Raw genomic sequence first — 18757 nt, 5'->3', positions numbered from 1 at the left:
AGATCACCATCTTACCACAAGAACCTTTGCATATTGTTCCTTCACGTCTTCCATAGAGTTGGAAACCTTCTTGGCTGTCTCGTTCAGTCGTTTCAATAACCCACTGGCTTCTGACTGAACAGAGTCCAGATTAACTCTGAGGACAAAGCAAAAGCTCTCCATTAGGCATCTCTTACAGATCCATTGACCACCAATAAAAAAAAAAAGGAAGAACACATTTAATAAGATGTAAAATATTTCTATACCCTGCTGCTTTTTGACAAATCTCTATATCATCCGGCAACGCCAGCAGCTCCGGGTGGTTCACCTCTGCTTCCTTTGCAAAACAAACCACGGGCAATTAAACGGGCTCATGACTGAGGGGATAAAACAACATGACGGCAGCTATTAGCCGGTTTTGTGTACCTCCAGGATGTGATGAAGCAGCGTAATGCGGCTCTTGTTGGCCTTGGTCTCCGTGAGCTTGAGCAGAGAGCTGATCTTGAACCCCTCAGCGTTCCCTGTGTGACTTCCCTGAAAGTAGACCAATGATTAAAAATGTGAGCTCTGTCTGAATGTCAGCTTCAGGAAAACATGAACGAGGCAAAAAGAGGTTCTTACGTAGTTGAGAAAATTTCCCACGTCAAGGATGAGCCGGCAGAAACCGGGCATGAGCGCGCTGGTTCTGAGAGCTGAGAAATGTTAGATTGTGTTCATTTAAATACATCATGCATATGTTGAGCTTCATAGTTAAGAGTGACAACTAAATGCATGGGAATAAAGATGAAAGGTTAACTTACACTGACAGGCCTCCTCCACCAGCTTGACTTTAGGTCTGAGCATCTCCAACACTGATGAAGTCTCCTCGCACAACAACATGCACTCAATTCTCAACTGATAACTGGAGGGACAAGCAAGAAAGTAAATAAGGGCCAAAGTACGGCAGCATAACGAACAGAAGAAGAACTAACTGGAAGGAGGAAGCTACCCTGGCACGGTGAGGAGGGACGTGTAGAAGCGGTCCACATTCGCCAACTTCTCTTTTTCTCCCTGGAATGTCTTCAAATTTTCAATCTACAGCAAAGGCACAAGACGGCGACTCAGACATGTAATGTCATTCTCCAAACTCCGGAGGTCCCGATGCAGAAGTGTCAGTGGTACCAACCTCATGCTTCTCTGGTAGGAGTTTAAGCAGCTGTTTGAGCACCTCTACGTCAAACCTGGTCCGGTCCCCGTTCTGGATCATGGCTACAAAATCCTCATTTTTGCTGGAAAAGGGAAAAATCCAACTACTGATCAATGAAAATGGGCCAAAATAAATTAAAGCAAACCATCAAAATAACGTGTAATATCTCACCATTTGAACTGCTTTAGAAATATGTTGAGATTCAAGTTTTTCTTTGCATCGATGAATGTAATCTGTAGGAAAATGAGAGGGAGGAGAGGGATATTCATTGTGGTGCTTTGTTTGTGTTTGTTCTGTGGGCTGCAGCTCCGAGGAGCACCGTCGAGTGTTGACCAAGCGCACCTCTTTAGGCTCCTTCTTGACAGGAGCAGCTGCCCCCTTGTCTTTGTGCTCGGTCACTGGGAGACAGAACAGCTGCTCGATACTGCTGTAGTCCGGCTCCCGAGGAGGCGGCTCTTTCCGAACCGAGGCCCACATGGAGTGACCATCTGTGTGCACAGAGGAAGAGAGTTACCCGTCATGAGCTCATGCCGCTCCATTTTGCATCAGCATTGTGCCGAGTAATGCTCCCTCTTCTTTCAAAACTTGGGGGAATCCTCTGCAACATCCACATTAAATAACACACAGTTTTGGACTATTGGACTGTTAAATGCTCAGATAGAAGTGAAATCAAAATCATCGATTGTGAAGTAGTCCCACTGACTGAAACATGACAGAACGGTGTGAATTCCTCATGATCCTCATCCCCAAACTCTGTTTCTAATTGTTGATATTTTAAAAAGGTTCCTTGCAGAATATCAAACAACTAGCTGGTGTATTTGTTCATTTAGTGAACAAATCACTTCACCTGCACTCTTCCCACACAGTGAAAGGATATAAGTTGGAGAAAGTCTGTTAAAGCAACAAGGAAGTTAAAGGTGTGCATTTATGTTCTTTAAGTGTAGCCATGTGAGGAATTAAGCGCAGTGACATTAGCTCAGAGGACAGCGAAAACAGTGCCCTTCATTTAAGTGCATCACTGTGAACTAAACGAATCACACAGAGAGAGGGTATCCGTGTACATCTGCTTACAATACCAAGACCTCAACTGAACTGAGAAATGAATGGATCTTTTCAGGAAGTGACTCGGCTTGTTCCCCAGCCACACAATACTATCAGCTAGAGGGCTGTTCATGCCATTGTTACATAGAAGTTCCCTGCGACGGAGATGATTGAGATTGTCTCCTCTCCTCGAAAAAGCCTCAAAAGACCATTTTATATCTTTTGCAGAAATATTTATTGAGGAGAGTCAGAAGAACAAGTGTTGGTCGACATCGTGCCCTTCAGTCTGAGTTCTCCCTCAGGTCAAGTTAATATTGCCCTCTAGAATCTTCTACATTTCTAGATAAGGAAACTTGGTTAGTTTTAGCAAACCAAACAAAACCAAACTCCTTCGATTGTTGTAACAGACCCTGCAGTTAGAAGTATTTGCCTCCTTCACCCGGTGGCACCTACTTTTTCTCAAGGAACCCAATGATAAAGGAAAATCCAAAGGCCAATGTCTTCACACATGTTCCCCTTCATTTTTCTTCCTATTAACAAAATGTAGAAGGGGCTAAAAGCTGTGAAAACTATTCCTATTGGTTGGTAAAATCAGATTTCAGCCCAACCGTCTTAACTTTTTAGTTTTGGAATAAATCAAAGTGAGACGACACTCTTGAAATTAGATTCCTCTTGGAGACGCTGCCTTCACAAGGTAAATAAAACATTGTCATTTTAATTTAAGCCCGTTTTATCCACTTACCAGTAACAGCCCGAAGTTTCTGCCAGTTGAGCTTCTTCATCCTCAGAGTGGGGCACCGATATGTCTTTGCAGGTGCACTGCACCCCAGGGCCTCGCTGCTCTGAGCCATTATCATGCCTGGGGGAGGAGGTGGTGGAGGTGGCATGCCAGGTAAGGGAGGAGGTGGTGGTGGTCCTGCACCCATTCCTGGTAAGGGTGGTGGAGGTGGTGGGGGAGGCATGCCTGGACCACCCGGCAGTGGTGGCGGCGGCGGCGGTGGAGGCATCCCAGGCAGCGGAGGAGGTGGTGGGGGAACACCAAATCCTCCAGGTAGCGGTGGAGGAGGTGGCGGGGGTGGTGGTGGGCACTGGTTAGAAGGCTGGAGTTGGGGCCCAGTCATACTAGGGGGTAGAGGAGGTGGTGGGGGCAGAGGTGGAAGGGCACACAGAGGCTTCAGAGGAGACGCTGTGCTTTTGTCCATCTGATCCACATCTGTCTGGACAGCTTTGTCCACTTTGACCAGCTGCCCGTCCACCTCATGTTGGTCTTCACAGCTTCTCCCTTTGAAAAACAGCAGCCGCTGCATGATCTTCTCACAGGACTCCATCTGAGCTGGAGCGCAAATCCAAACACATATACACACTGATGAAACACTTGAAACAACAACTTTTACTCCCCTCCCCCCAAAAAAAGCTTTCATCTATTCTGTCACCAGCTGCCTCCAACTCATCTCGCTGATGTCTTTTCCTTTTCTTCTATTTTCTATCATCGATCACGTCACTTCAAGTATTATTCTCTGTGCCATTAGTCAGCCATTAGCCTCTCCTGAGTGGCGACCTAAAGTGAATGTGTTGTTGCTGCTGTGCTGACTCACAGTCCTGGGCCAGCAGTATGGCTCTGTTAGTGATGGTCTCCAGAGCCAGCCAGATATCAGGGCGGCCCGGCCCGAGCACCAGCAACGTCTGCAGGATGGACAGCAGCTGGAGAGACGCTGGCGAACTGCTCACCTGCACACATACATCAACACGTTATGCATACAGGAATGAATCATTTTAACACCCCCAAATCTAATAATATAGCAAGATGACAGGTATTTAATTGTGTTGCGGGACATCTGTATTAAAACACACATTCATTAAGTCACCATTTCACTGGACAATCTCAATTCTTAGGATTTCGATGATGAAGTCATTTGAATAGTCTAATCTCACCTTGTTGAAGAGTGTAGTGAAAACTTCCAAGTGATTGCTCATATCAATGCCCCCGTACACTCGCAGCAGCTCTTCCTCATCTTCAGCCATTGCCTCTTCAAAAGCTTCACATTGAATAATCAAGTCTTCATCCTCATGCTCCCTGCACAGCACACAGAACAGATCAATGTGTGACATGCAAATTGCTCATTATTTAATGCCATTTTCAGTTTTTGACGAGGACCTTTGCTTAAATTACCGTCATTGATGGACATAAATTGCAATCTTCTTTTTCTAAAAGCACCACTTTACTTATTCTGGCCTTTAAAAGTAATTTCTACAATGAATTACAGGGAGTTTATTTTTTTTTAAATGAAGAGATTGACAAAATCAAATGTGAACACCAGAAGGATGGCTCACCTTAATTTCGGCAGAATATCAAGCAACTGGAGTCCTGCAAAAAAACAAACAAAAAAACCCACCACAAGACAATAAAACAGAACCCAGAGTATAACAACACTCAATTATTAGTTTATACAAAAGTTTATCTTTAAAAGGGGTCACACATTTCTTCACAGTCAAATTGATGTAAGTTTTGGAGAGTTGGCAGGAAGTCACAGGTGAGCAATCACAGAGGAGGAGTGGCCAATCAGATGGCTGATTGGTCCAAGGTGGTGGTTCGGTAACTTAGAAGCTTTTATATTGCTGCAGCTATGGCATATTTGTCAAACTGTCTGTAAGGTGGAGACTGTCAGGCAGCTCAGTGGGTAACACGTGTGCCTCCTGGGTTGAAGTCTGGCTGTCCGCCTACTATCACACCGAGGTGTTTGTTCAGTAAATGATGGAACAGTGCAGACCTCAGAGAAATCAATCTACTCTACAGAATGGATTGTGAGTTTCATTCATTGTAATTTAAACAGTGCATAACTACTTTTTTATTTTTTTTTTTGGACTGAAACATTTGATTGTCACTAGTTGTGGTGCAAAATGCATGAGTACACACAATGCTGTGTACACTTAAGGTTTGCTTAGTTCTCAGTCGTTTTGTCAAAGTGAGAATGAGGTCACCTATTCTTAGCCAAACCCAGTGACAGAGATAATTGGAGCCGTGCTCCTGCTGATGGCCTGCTTCTCCCCTTTGCATTCACTTCGTCTCAACAATTTCCAACAGTGCCACCCTGCTCATGACGGGACTGTAGAGAGACTAGAACCCACCGATAAACTCCTTTCTCCTCTTGTCTCTCCGCCTGAGGTCATCCGTCCCGAAGATGAGAGCGTTGATGACGCTGAGGAGCGTGACCATGTACGGGACGTTATCTGTGGCCTGCAGCTCGTTCATGATCATGCTGAAGCGATACTGCTGTGTCTTCACGCCCTGCAGTGGAAATCAAAGTTGGTTCCAAGAATTAATTGATTACAAGATAAATTCACGTCTGCAAAGCCTGTGCATGCAACCCACCACTAGAGGGCATTGTTGAGGTATTCATTGCGGGATGATGTAAACTCATGTGCAGCAGCAATTTAACCTATATAAAAAAAATTAATACAAAAAAAAAGGGCTTTTCTACGTATTGATGTACTCACCTTGTAGTGGTCCAGGGCGTCAAGTGCCAGGCGATGACCGTCTATAGAGAACATGCTGAGGGCTGCAAGAAGCTCAAACACCTGCTTCTTCACCATGGTGTTGGAGGTGTCCAAGGCTGTAGGGCATCATGATCACACATCAACACAAGTAGAGTGCTCAAATCTCCCAACAGTTTCTCCTAAATGAAGCCGTGCTCTTTTCCTTTGTCTAGACCCCACGCAGGATGATGGTTTCACTGTCTTCTAGGCAAAGCAAATTGAACTTTGGACTCTAAAGTTGTGGCGATGTGCTGGAGATAAACATGTGTTTGTTTATGTGCTTGAAGGACGGAAAGTCCAATATTCACAATGTCACTTAACATTTTTAAGGATGTCCTAAAGTAACCCTTAATGATTCAAGTCTGAGTAACAGAAGGAAGTCACGAGGCTGAGAATTTCTTTACCATAATATTACAAATGTTATGAAATCAATGCCAACTTGTGTCCTTAAACATGAGATATCTTCATTTAGAATAAATTTAACTGTGAAATATATGGTGAAACACTTATTTTCAAAGCATCTTTTCATGTGACTCAACTGAGACGTAAACACTATATTGAGAAAGGGTATTCATGGTCAACCTTGAGAGAGTTTCCGAATGTATCCCTCGTTCTCAATGATGAAGTGGATCCCCGCTGATGAGTTCATTACGGCGCGGACGCAGCTGACACAGGTGAGCTGCAGGAGGGCATCTGCAATGCGAGAGCACCCCCGCCCGGAGAGGCGGTCCAGGGCCTCCAGGAGGAGATCCAGCCCGCTTAATTCCAGGAACTGGACCATCCATGTCTGGTCGCTGCCCTCTAGGCGCCGCTTCAGCCCAGAGTAGTTGACCACGGTGGGAACTTGCAGCAGTCGGATGCACAGCTCTGGATCGGCACTCTCCAAGTTGGCCTCCTGCTGCGTATCGGAGTCCTGCGAGGAGCCCAGGCTACCCCTGACTGCCGCCCACTTCTTTTTCCCATCTGATTTAACAGACATGACGGCTGGTGGAACTGCAGGGGAAAGAACAGTTTTTTAAAATGTGGTGCCGATAAAAAGAGACATTTTTAGCAAATAGTATTCAGAGGAAAAATCTGCTTATTTTGGACTGCGTGTAGCGCCTGCTTGCATTGATAGCCAATAATTTTGTCCAGCATACAGCATTATCAATTCTATCCAGACCAGACGAAGCAGGCCAAAAACAAGGCCTTATCAGACAGGAAAACCGAATGGGAAACGATAGCTCGGCATTTTGTGGCTGAGTAAAAGATATGTCAGCAGTCCAGTCATCAACAGATCCACCAAAAATTCCAACTTAATCCTGCTTGAAAGAGAGTCTCGCTGTCAGCTCATCAAAACCGAGCCAGCGTTGTGTGAACTGTACGAATTGTAATCTACGATATGAATACATGTATTTTAAAGCTCACTGGAAAAACATGGACATTCAGAAGGCACACTACCGAGAAGCTCATACACAGAAGTGAGTGTGCAGAAACAATATACAAACATATCTGACACTGACATGAATGCACAAGTTGATCCTACAAGTTGATCCTTTCCTTGGAGCACAGTCCCCTCTTTTACCAACTTGTCGGACTCCCGAGATTCTAAAAGCTCTGCTAACTAATATAAGCACATTCCCACACTTGACTAAAGTCAACAGGGTACAGATTCATGCCAAAAAAGGGGAAAAACGTCTCCAAAACTCTGAAAATACTTTCTCAGTTGCAGTATCAGATGGTCCAGTGAGAATGAACAGTGCTTCTTCAGTATCCTGTAGTTTAATTCACACTTGGCACAGATATACAGATCAGACAATGAGGGATGAGCATAAACAAACACAATGCTCGGCAAAGAGGTCCTTGAAAAGAGTCAGGCTGGAAGGAATTACAACTTTCCTGAGTTTATCTCCCCTGACAACATTGAGGCTTTACTTAAGAATCTTTCTTTTTCTGCATGTTAGGGAGCTCAGAAAACTTCACAGTTACAAGCAGCTTGCAAATAGCTTGGATGCCTTTCTCTTTTCAAAAGGAGTTTTGCAGAGAACAGAAGAGGCAACGACTTGTGAAAAATGTGACAAATTGGATTTCAATTCACTCTCAAGGTAAAATTAGGCTTTTCTTTTCTCACATTTTTCTGGCAAGGCAGTCCTCGCTTCTGACTGCAGCATTTCAGCCCTGCTGCCACGGTGAGCGTGTTACCGTGGCAGCAAGCAGGCAGACAATGGTGGGGTTTTTTTTACAATAGGCCTTCTCAGTACTCTTCAAAGGGCCGTGTTCATCAGCCACAGAAAGGGTGCCATGCTCCCTGCCCCCTCGCAGGCTAATCGCAGTTATGCTCCACAATCTTTAAAAAACACTTTCTGGTTCAGAAGGACATTGTGCTTTCATGTGTTGGGAACAAAAAGTTGCAAATTGACACAATCTGTAATCTGGAGAATTTTCACAGCCATGAACACTTGTGAAGATACACTTGTGGGGTTCATTAAAATGCACAGAGAGCTTTGTGAAATGATGGTACTTCCTGCAACGCCATGATAATGACTATAATAATGACACTTTAAGGGAGTATGTGTGTCTAGTGTCGGATTCCCCCCACATGGCTCAGGAACTTTTCAGAGGGAAGGAAAGGACTTTCCCAGGACAGGAAACTTGGCTCCGGATAAACATTTGACAGCGCAAGTTCCTCTTTGTGAAATTTCAGTTTCATTCTAGAGGATGTTGATTTCACCCCCTCGAAGTCCAAACATCAAAAACCACGAGTAGAAGGAAACTGGCATTTAAATGTTTTTTTGTGCACTCCTCAAATGCAACTTCCATTTGCCGACCTTGTCTGCCAGAGCTCCCACATGTACCACTAATAGCAGGCTGATTCACTGCACACAGGACCAGCCTACTCATCTGTCCTCTGGTAAAGCCGCCCACACAGCAGCCCACTGCCACTGTAAAGCATCAACACTTTCCAATGTGCAGAAACATCTCCACTAATTTATTTCCTCTGAGACATATGCAAAGCTTATGCATTTATTCATTTTTTTTACATTTACTTGTAATGTTCTGCGTACAGTGTGTAAAAGAAAACATGTAAAGGGCGATAATTAGACTGGAACGCCAGCAGAGCCTGTTGAGACATTCTCGGGGTTTTTCTTTTACGTGTGCTGACATGCCAGATTTAGCAGGAATATAGAGCAAGAGGACTCGTTATGAAATTAGATTTGACCATTTGAAGACCAAAATGTGCCAACATGTGAATCACATGTTGCTTGGAAAATGAGTCGTTATAAAAACATTATTGAAGCTTTATCCACATTTGAACATTTTTTAAAAGGAACATCTGGGGCTCATTGAAGTCACATCCTGCCCTCTGTGCTGTTTAAGGGGAGTGATCACATGCCTGTGAGGTCTACAAGCCCATTGTGGAGTTCAAATGTGATATAACTCAGTGCAGCATCGGAAGTTTCCTTTTATTCCGCGACAGTCTGAGGATGCAGTTGTCAGATGTAACAGTCAACACGTCGACAAAAACACGCGTAAAAACCCACATTGTCCGATTAGAGGCTCAAAAGTGGAACCTTCAATTCTAAGTCGTATTTGGCAACAACAACAACAAAAATGTAAACAACCTCCCTTTATTAAATAATGCTTAAAGGAACAGCCGATTGCACCTCCAGGATGGATCAACAAGACTGTGAAACCAGAGCACAGTTGTCACTTTGCCAGTCTGCACCGGCCACATACCGAGGACCTGAAATAGCCACATTAACGGTGCATCTCTTACTTTGCGCCCGCAGCAATTTTTTCCCCACATACCGGAGACATAACGGGACTACAGTCTTCTTCTGTGGCCAGAAGAAGACGGCACAAAAAATAAAAGAAGAAGAAGAAGAAGAAGAAGCAGATGATAACTGCTGTCGCTGCTATCACGTGTCAGAGCTGGCAGCGCGGTGGCACCATCACCTATCGGCTGAGCATGATGCCTTACCTGCTTTATACCATAAATACACACGCGTCCTCTGGAGTCGTTCAGATGGAGGAGCGCGCTGCAGCCATCTGGACAACCGTTTCTCTTTTCTTCTTCTTCTCGTGACAAGAGATGAGATCTGGATCCCTGGAGATGTCGACACCGAGTGGCAGGTCGGAGCCTGGATGGTATGCGAATGGCACCGCTTCTAAGTCGTTGGGGCTCCTGAGCTTTCACTCACTTGTGAAAGACCAACAGTATCAAAGCAGCAGCACGACTGAGCTGCAACATCCGGTCAATATTTTCAGAATAAAATCCAGAACGCTTCCCTGGAGCTATATTGTACAAGAGTTTGCGCTTGAAATTGCATTCTTGCGAAATTGCGAAGAAAGCTGTTTTTTAAAAAAGAAAATGGTGGTTACAATACAAATAGCTGCAAAAATATGTAACATTTGTAGTTATAAAAACTGGATCCAGCTTGATGATTTTATTTTGAAGGAAAAAAATTCCGGAGTTCCGGTGCTGGTGTGTCTTTCGTTGTGCAACTTAAAGCTGTTGTGATGCTGAGCGCAGCCAGTGGTTGGGCCCTCCTCCTCCTCCAGCACTCCCCATCCCATCAGCTGGACCCCCCACCCCCACCCCCCAACCCCTCCGGCGGGGGAGAAGAACTTCTGACTCCTGACAGTAGCAACAAGCTGCAGTGATATGCAGCACAATCCGTTACACCTGCACTCTTTAGCTCATCTAATGATTTAATGGCCACACTAGGCTATGATGATATATCAGGAATAAAAGCAGTAGGTTTCCTCTAACAGTTCAACTATTTTGCTGCTATTTGTATGTACTTTCTATTAAGTGGGATGCAGGACTTCAACTTCTTTCTTTGCCGTATCGGTACTTTTGCTTCAGCACAGAATCTGAATACTTCTTCCACCATTGCAGGAAACATTTACTATCAAAACAGCAACAGTGACTTAGACTTTATTTTGTGTTTCACTGTTACAGTTAACATCCCCTCTGCAACTTGCTGCCCAAGATGCTTTAAAGCGTCATCACAGTAAGATGTTTTAGAGGATGGGGCGAGCACTGAGAAATCAGCAGCATCAAGTTACAACGGCAAAGAACACGCAGGATAGCTGCGTTTCCTGCGTGACCCAGGCGGCAGATGAAAGTGGTTTGTTCAAACAAAAGCTATTGAACAAATATTGTTAACTCATCATGAATAGTCTGCTATAGCTGAGCTTGTTAAACAGGATCACATCTGTTGGAATCAAACACCTATATTCTTCGTCAAAGTCCTCATTGTCACGTTTCCATCGATTATTCTGAGAGACAAGCAAGTCGATTTTAGGCGGAACGGACCCTTGACCCAGGAGTCCTGCTGCAAAACGTTTTGGGTGTGTCAGTGATTACAGGATTTACTTTTCCTGTGTTTATCGTGGGCATCCTGGACAGAGAGAAAGGTGTAATGGATAAACATTACACTCTGAACAGGAGCCAGTAACACAGCTTTAACATTTCATTACCTTACTACAAGATTTTAGAAAGGAAAGCTGTTTCCGGACAAGTTCAGGCATGTTCCTGATGCTTCATGAAGTATTGCAAGCCTGGATAATTGTGATTTAAAAAAAAAAAAAAAGTGTATAATTAATGAAACAAAAACAGATTATTATCTGGAAAACACTAATGGATCTCTTCTGGGGAATTTCATGAAAACCAATTAAACAGAAATGCTATTTTGTCCAAGGAGCCTTGCGTGAGATGGAGATGTTTATATGCTTGTGGACTCGAGCAGCCAGATGTTTGCATACCCCTACTGTGATAACAGCTGTTTCTTTAATGCTTTCCTCACGTAAAAGCGATCTTATTATTACTGTTTAATTGAACTATTCCTTTATTACTGGTGATTAAAATTCTGTCAAAGAGCCTTCAAGAGACTGCATGCATCCCAGCATATACCCATATCCATAACTTTTAAAAATACAGACTAATCTGGGATTAAAATGTCTAAATAGTAGCACTGACTTTTCTGTTTACATTTTACAATTAGTTAAAGGTGTCGGCAAGTGTAATTAAGTAAAACCAAAGACTCAAAAAGGCTTTCCTATTATCTAAATGCAAACAAGGGTGGAGCCCGGCTGCCCACAACATAAACACAACACAACCTGCTCACCTCCTATAAAACCTGACAAGCTCACGATGTATGCTGACATTGGCTTAATACACATATAGAAAAATATAAACATGGAACATGTTAAAAATGTTGAACAGATGTGCAAAACCTAAATTCAACACGATTACAAAGAGCTTATTGTAGTTATCAAAGATACAGTCGTTGTTGCAGAACTTGGCCACCAGAGGGCGCCAATAGATCCTTATTTACCTAAATTAGTAGACTACGTATGTCCTTTTTAGTCACTTCTATCAATATTTGCAAGTTTTAAAACTCAATCATGATAATGTGTGCAGTATCCTGACATAAAACAAGTTAATAATTGTTGCTGGTTTCTATTTACAGATCATTGTGTTCAACTATGCAACATGTTGTACTATAATTAAATCAAATAACATGCAACGAATGCTTAATTTCAGGCAGGAAATTGTGCTGTACAACTCATTCCATACCCGGAAAGAAAAGTAGGCTTTTTAAAGTCGGCTACCTTTATAGTGAAGCTTTAACTTTAAACGGTGACTTTAACACAATATTAGAAATAGGTTTAAGATGTTTAAAAAAAAAAAATTATATAAATGATAAAGAAACTACCTTTAAATACTACAGTAAAAATACTCAACCAATCTTTGAAATGTAGTCCTAGAGAAATATCGCGACAAAAAAACTACATTTCCCAGGGTGCAATGCACATCCGGGTTGAAAGGTCGAAGGGTTGAGCTCGCGCTGCCTGGAACCGGAACAACAACAAACACACACTGTTAGCCGGACGGTAACATTTTGAATAACAGCGTTAAGAGCTGCATATAGATCTATTTTTTATTTGTTTCTACTGTAGTTTATTGTGAGCAAACATGTCCGGAAAGGCCAAAGAGCTGCTGCAGATGGACCTGTACGGGATACTCGGTATAGAAATCTCTGCTACCGCGAAAGAGGTGCGTAAATGAGCTAGCTGTTGAAGCTAGCGTTAATAAAACGTCGATATAATTCGTCTGTTTAATTCAGATGGGAGAGTGTTGTTTTATTAGGGAGTTTATTCCCGAGTGGTCAATTAATAACGGAAGAAAACTGTTAACGGAGGACGTTATTCTCACCAAGCTGCTCGGCGCCGAAGTCCCTCAGATGTGATACATGAAAAAGGCCGCTAGGTGGCGACGTCGCATCAAAGCAACGAAAAATCGTCTTCTTTTCTTTTTTTTAAATCTAAATTTAAACAAACACAATTGATATGTGAGGTGAATCTGAAAGCTTTAATACTATGGACAGAGATTTATATATATAAAAATTAAAAAAAAAAAAAAAAGTACACATTTCTTACGTCTAAATAACAAACATCATTTTTTTTTTTACTTTCAATCCGCTCTGGGAAAGATTCCCTGCCTCGCATGTATATGTAATTTTCCAGCCCAAAGCGGTTCACCATGATTTCACCAGCTTTCTCCCCGTACAACCACCCGCCTCACAGTTTCCAACATCCAGACTCCGCAGGGCCTCGAAGGGAAATCCAAAATCGCTGCCAGGATGAGGGAAGAAGTTAATTTCTTCATTTAAATCCCCCCGAGGATTATCTTTGAGGAAGTTGCGGCTCGGGCAGAATTTGAGGCTCCAGATTGTCAAGGCTCTGTGAGGTCTGTGGATGGTCGAGAGAGAGAGATAGCGGGTTTGTGAAAATCAGTGAAATGTGTGAAGACAGATGTCACCAGATGCCCGCTGCTCCATCATCACCGAGGAAGGAGCTCGTCCGAGGCCCGTTTACGTACGTCGGCTCAGCCGGTGCTTGGAAAACATCGCTTTGACGTAGAGGATTTTGTTTTTGCCGTCTGCACATCCTCCTGCTTCTATTCAGCATCTCTTTCTACTGTCACTGCCGTCGGCCTTCCTCTGTGCCTGGCTGGCTGATAAATGTTGGGGGGGGGGAAACTGGCGTGCCACAGTTTATGATTTAATGACTGGGGTTTGCCTTTATGCTTGTAGTGCCAAGGGAGGCTTTTTGCTGAAGGCTGGCCACCATTTAAAGAGTTTTACCTACCACAGACTGTTTGGTGAAACAACACCAGCAGCCAAGACCACACAAAATGTCTTGTGGTTTGTTCAGGCACTTAAATGTTAATCTACTTATTACCTAATGTGTTGCAGTGTGTGCAGTAACTACATGCCTGGATGATTTACTTCCAGACAGCATCCAAGTACAGGTGATTGCATTACATTGTAGTAGTGCACCGTAAACTCTGCTCTGGATGATGAGTTACTTCTTTTTTTTTTTTTAAATTTTTTTAGTGTTGGCTTAGTCAGAGCATGTAGCATAAGATTATTGTGTCCAGTACACTGGGGAACATCATCAGGTTGATCAATAACAAACACGCCGGTTTATGCGCAATGCATTGATGTCGTATATTACAAAAGACAAAACCATTTCAAAATGAGGAAATTAAATAAAAACCCAAATAAGCAATTTGTTGCTAAACTGCAGTTAACTGGGAATAATTTGGTCAACAGAAATTTGTGAAATTCTTTCATGAATTATCACCTCATCTTCATTCAGTTTCATTACAAGTTAAACTGCCGTAATACTGAAACGAAGCCCAGTGTGACGGCAGGTTTGGTTCCCAACACTGTTTATCTTTATTAAATTCCATTTGTGTTTTTACTTTGAGCTCTGCTTTTCTCTGAGTGTTCACATCCTCTTTGCCTCGTCTCCTTCCTCCTCCCTGCTGTTCCTGTGATTATTTTCCTCCAGCTGATAATGCCCCTGTAAATAGTGCTGCATTGTAATTAAGGAGGATGGGCCCATGGCAGATCAGGCAGCTAATCAGCCACACAGGCTGGGGGCCCTACCGGGGCCGATCTGCGGCTACACCAGGATTACTTTGTCAACTATAATTGGCACCAAAGATGGATGTAATGAGGACAAGATGTGGGCAGGCAGTGAAGACCGTGGCAAAGAGCGATCAGGGTGTTTTGTTTTTTTTGCCAGGCACTAACCATTAAGCTACTGTTGGCCTGCTGCTGCAAGATTGTAGTCCTTCGTTGATTTGGTGTTTACTCCTCACAAACTGAAGTGTGGAAAATAGTTGAGATTTCTTCCATTCAGTTTATCTCTTGTGCAGGAAAAGAGAAATTGGTAAACGGCTGGATTAGTTCTGTAAGAAGAAGCCACTTGATCTGACCTCTTCCAATATATTGGGCTGCTTTGTCGTCCAGTTTGGAGGACCGGTGGCTATTCAGGAACTTCCAGCGTCAATTTAGGCTTGCGTGTTGTGGCATTGATCGGAGTAATCATGCATTATTTAACTAAACGATAGTTGAAGCCCAGTAGAGACATGATATTGTGAAGGATGCTCGAGGGAGGGAAAAGTAAAAGAAAGAAGGACGAGAAGATTAGAGGTAGTATAATTACCTGAAATGCAGAGAAGCTTACGTGAACTGGATCTTAGATTTTAACCTGGTTAGACAACAATCATGATGTGCAGCCCGGCCGTTCTCCAACAGAACAACTTCAGTAATGACAGGTTGTACTTGTCGAACAGCTCAGCTGGCCAAACTTTCGTCCCGACAATGGCAAACATCTGCTGATGTGGAGATTTGTTTATCAGGTCAGCTGGCTGCAGGTGATGAAGAACATGAGAAGTAGACTGAATGTGAGTTGAGGACACGTTGTGAGCTTGGAAAAGGCAAATCAGTGATTTGGGGTTTTCCAATTATTTAAAATCACATACTTATCTCCACGGTAACCCTGTTACTCTGTTTTAGAAATCCTGATGGTACTTTTCTACCATTTTAGCCATCGACCTGTTTGGTGTATAAAAACTTGTGTTGTGTGTTACAGTGAGCATCATATTTTTATTTTCAAAGTTACAATAGTTACAGTGGTGGTGACTTTTTTTTCCAGTTTTAACTCAAATTGCATTACCGTGTGAATAATATGTAACACTGATGAAAAATAATTTAGATATGTTCAGAATGATGGGATACACAACTCAAACAAGGTGTTTTCATTTTATTACTGCTGATTATCATGTTGGAAATCAATTCCTTAAAATGGTGGGTCAAAAACAATCCAAAAATCTTGAACTACTTAATGCATAATTAGAAAGTTTCTGGGGTTGTAGTTAAAGACTGAAAATTGGCAAAAACACTCATATAATCCTATAAAGCTGACTCTCTTTCTCAATATGCTGCACTGCCTTGGCTGTATAAGGCAGGGAGTTGTTACCGCTCTGGTTCAGGACACAATGACTTCCATAATGGCATTTCTTGCGTTGTTGCTCTTGATCCCGGAGATGAACACCATTTCATTCGATTGTTTACGGATGAATGACGGTATTTTTTTTTTTTAACTTGACTTTTGAGTTTTCCTTGTGCTTCACTACGAGGCTTTGGAGAGATTTTTGGACAGAGCTATGATGGGGAGAAAGAGGCAGAAGGCGGCTGATCAGGGGAAGTAGGCTCAGGCCAACGGTAGGCGTATGTGTTTGGCTCCAGTCCACCGCCCTGCGTGTCATTCTCGATCTCTACGAAGGCTCCGTGTGCCAAGTAGCAAGACTAAATTTCGCTTAATGATATCTAGTCTCTTGAAGCCCTTTCAGTGAGCCAAGTCGGTGTTTACCATTGGAGCTATAATGGGAAAAAAAAAAATCCCAGTTGAGAGCGAAGAAAGGACCTGTGACATTTAAGAGCTGTGTGAGTCACAATAATCTCCGGAGGGTTCACTGGAGGCGTGTTGGATTCAAATAATAGTATTGGGGCTTAGCTCTTGTACCTTGGACAGTTGGCATCCAGCCTAATGTGTCTAAGTTGAATGCCACGGAGACTCATTGGTGCTGCTGTTAAAAAGCCTGGACGCTGATGGATTACACCATTTCTACTGAGTTCCCTCACAGTTGAGTTTTGTCAGCTCTTAATGCTTTGGCGCTCATTCTAAAGATAAAATTGTGCAAAACAACTTACATGGAAACACTGCGTACGCCAGAGGACAAAAGCATCCAATGCAAACGTTTCCCAGACACGAAGAAAAGGAGCTCCCAGGCAGAAAGCTTCGGTGCTGCGCTCTGCAGCCCCCTCTGGCCTCCACGGAAACTTTTCCCGCTTCCCTTCTTTCGCTAAAGCAGCAGACATCTAATGAAAACCACCTTGTCATTAACTGGCCCCTTGAAGGACCAATGAATGGTTAACATGCCAAGCAGTGACCCAGAGTTAGAAAATCAGCTATAACTAAAACCTCACATGACATTGCAATACACCAAAGTATTGTTTAGCCCTCCCCCCCCGGGTTCTGACTGCCAGCCTAAAACAGTAATGGCAGCCGTCTGTTTGTGTATGTTTTTGTAACATTTTGTGACATCTTTATTCAATATTGTTGGACTAAAGATGGACGAATACTAGGTTTGCAGCTCGGGCCACATTTATCTTGCAAAGTTGCAGCGGGCCTGAGAATAGTTTGGAATTGGATAATTCGCCACGTTGGTTCGACGCCATTAACAACATGTCAAGAGGACGCGAAGCAGAGGATCAGCTCAGGTGTTGATCTCATCCAAACAATACCGTCCCAGATTTTTGTTCAAATGCAGGCCTCATTTCACCCCAAATGTGTTCATGTTACCATCGTTGCCATTATTTCAATGGGAGCATCATTTGTTATTCAGGCTTTGGTTTTCTGGCCAAAGACGACAGGATAAAGATAATTTATTGAGAGTAAGAATTTAACCTCTACATCATGCCCAAAGTCTGCGCCATGGAAGAGTCATTCATTTTATGTCCTGATCAGCACCTTTTTAATTTTCCTGTTTCTCTTCCAGATAAAGAAAGCTTATCGTCAAAAAGCCTTGACGTGCCATCCGGACAAGAACCCAGACAACCCAAAAGCAGGTGAGCGAGCCAGTTATTCAGTTGGTCTCTCACCACCTCGTCTCCTTTCTGAGCCCCGGACCTCTGCCGTTGTTTTCCGAGTAATTCCTTTTAATCATCTGACCGAGTTGCCATCGAGCTCCAGAACAAAACAAAAAAAGAATGCTTTTGAGTTTCACTCTCGGCAAGTTCAACTTGGCTTTGCCACGTCACTCCGTTGCACGAAGACCAGCGCCTTTTTTTCTCCCATCGGCTTTCTAGCGAGACAACACCACCGTCACCACCAGTGTTTCCACACTTCATCCTCCTCCAGCTCATGAGTCCTCCCGAAGCCTGTTGTCAGCCAGCATGTCAACAATTTGGACCAGGAAATCGCAGTGTAGCATTTTGTCAATAAGAGAATAAAATTTTAAAAAAAAGCACCTTGGACAAAAGGCTGATCATGAGGTATGTTTTCAAGTGAGGTTTATGTGGTTTCTGGACGGTTCAGACAATTCCTGATTATGTCAGGAAAAAAAAAAAGGGAAATTGGTAGGGTTGGGAGGGATAATACAAAAGCAGGGGGTCGGTTTCCCAGAAATGGAAAAGAAGCGGTTTGGAGGGCCTCAGCACTTAAACCCGCACACGGACAGACTCGGTCTCTATCGCACGAGAGCAGAGCGAGTCTGAGGACATGCTGCCCCACAGGGGAAGGTTGTGTGCACGTAAGCAGTGATTTATGGGTCATGATTCCTCACTGACTGAAGATATATATTACCCCCCCCCCCATACACACACACACACACACACACACACACACACACATGTTGTGACAATCTGAGCTGCCTAGTGGGTATGGCAGCCCCCCTCCCAACCCCCCAGTTAAATTTAATTCCAGTCCATTACATGTGTGTAGGTAACCTGACCGCCTCTGCTGGCAGCATGATCTCCAGAGCCTTCTGTTAGTGTGCACTGCCAGTCCCCACAGGGAGAAACAGTATCGGCCTGTTAGGCCTCCCATAAGTAAATGATTAAGCCTGGCTAGTATAGTGCTGTACTAGTGTGCCGTTTGTGGGAGGAGCTG

The 18757-nt window shown here is 43.5% G+C and overlaps 3 protein-coding genes across 4 annotated transcripts in view; 1 reads left to right on the top strand and 2 right to left on the bottom strand.

Annotated features, from left to right (window-relative positions):
* Window positions 1-18757, bottom strand: part of LOC138632847 (inverted formin-2-like) — a 103991-nt gene that overhangs the window by 1808 nt on the left and 83426 nt on the right. Inside the window, exons 2-5 of the mRNA XM_069718697.1 lie at window positions 601-671; window positions 406-513; window positions 246-316; window positions 16-136 (exon numbers count right to left, since the gene is read on the bottom strand). Of these exons, the coding sequence (XP_069574798.1) occupies window positions 16-136; window positions 246-316; window positions 406-513; window positions 601-651 (351 nt within the window). The 5' untranslated portion in view covers window positions 652-671. The remainder of the gene's footprint in view (window positions 1-15; window positions 137-245; window positions 317-405; window positions 514-600; window positions 672-18757) is intronic.
* inf2 (inverted formin 2) lies at window positions 3658-9947 on the bottom strand. 2 transcript variants are annotated; one of them, XM_069718700.1, is made up of 7 exons: window positions 9702-9946; window positions 6323-6733; window positions 5702-5817; window positions 5333-5492; window positions 4538-4571; window positions 4139-4280; window positions 3658-3934 (listed from the first exon to the last, which is right to left on the bottom strand). In XM_069718700.1, the coding sequence occupies exons 2-7, from the start codon at window positions 6717-6719 to the stop codon at window positions 3743-3745; spliced, it is 1041 nt and encodes a 346-aa protein (XP_069574801.1). In that variant the 5' UTR covers window positions 6720-6733; window positions 9702-9946; the 3' UTR covers window positions 3658-3742. The 2 variants fall into 2 exon arrangements, with proteins under 2 accessions (XP_069574801.1, XP_069574802.1); XM_069718701.1 differs by lacking the exons at window positions 3658-3934; window positions 4139-4280 and having other exon boundaries at window positions 4534-4571; window positions 9702-9947.
* Window positions 12582-18757, top strand: part of dnajc17 (DnaJ (Hsp40) homolog, subfamily C, member 17) — a 28685-nt gene continuing 22509 nt past the window's right edge. Inside the window, exons 1-2 of the mRNA XM_069718680.1 lie at window positions 12582-12785; window positions 17646-17715. Of these exons, the coding sequence (XP_069574781.1) occupies window positions 12705-12785; window positions 17646-17715 (151 nt within the window). The 5' untranslated portion in view covers window positions 12582-12704. The remainder of the gene's footprint in view (window positions 12786-17645; window positions 17716-18757) is intronic.

The sequence above is a fragment of the Brachyistius frenatus genome, unplaced genomic scaffold (genome assembly GCF_029030835.1).
Source record: "Brachyistius frenatus isolate BFR_SWC_R1_liver_20210118 unplaced genomic scaffold, ASM2903083v1 Contig_196, whole genome shotgun sequence".
In the NCBI taxonomy this organism is placed as follows: Eukaryota; Metazoa; Chordata; class Actinopteri; family Embiotocidae; genus Brachyistius; species Brachyistius frenatus.
The sequence above is the reverse complement of the archived record's forward strand: the minus strand, read 5'-3'. Positions and strand labels throughout refer to the sequence as shown.

What these genes read in the sequence shown, in the direction of transcription:
- inf2 (XM_069718700.1), bottom strand. Translation starts at nt 6,719, where the DNA reads ATGTCTGTTAAATCAGATGGGAAAAAGAAGTGGGCGGCAGTCAGGGGT. An exon ending in GATATTCTGCCGAAATTAAG is followed by an intron (nt 4,281 to 4,537) that starts GTGAGCCATCCT and finishes TGTGCTGTGCAG; the next exon opens with GGAGCATGAGGATGAAGACT. An exon ending in TCACTACACTCTTCAACAAG is followed by an intron (nt 3,935 to 4,138) that starts GTGAGATTAGAC and finishes GTATGTGTGCAG; the next exon opens with GTGAGCAGTTCGCCAGCGTC.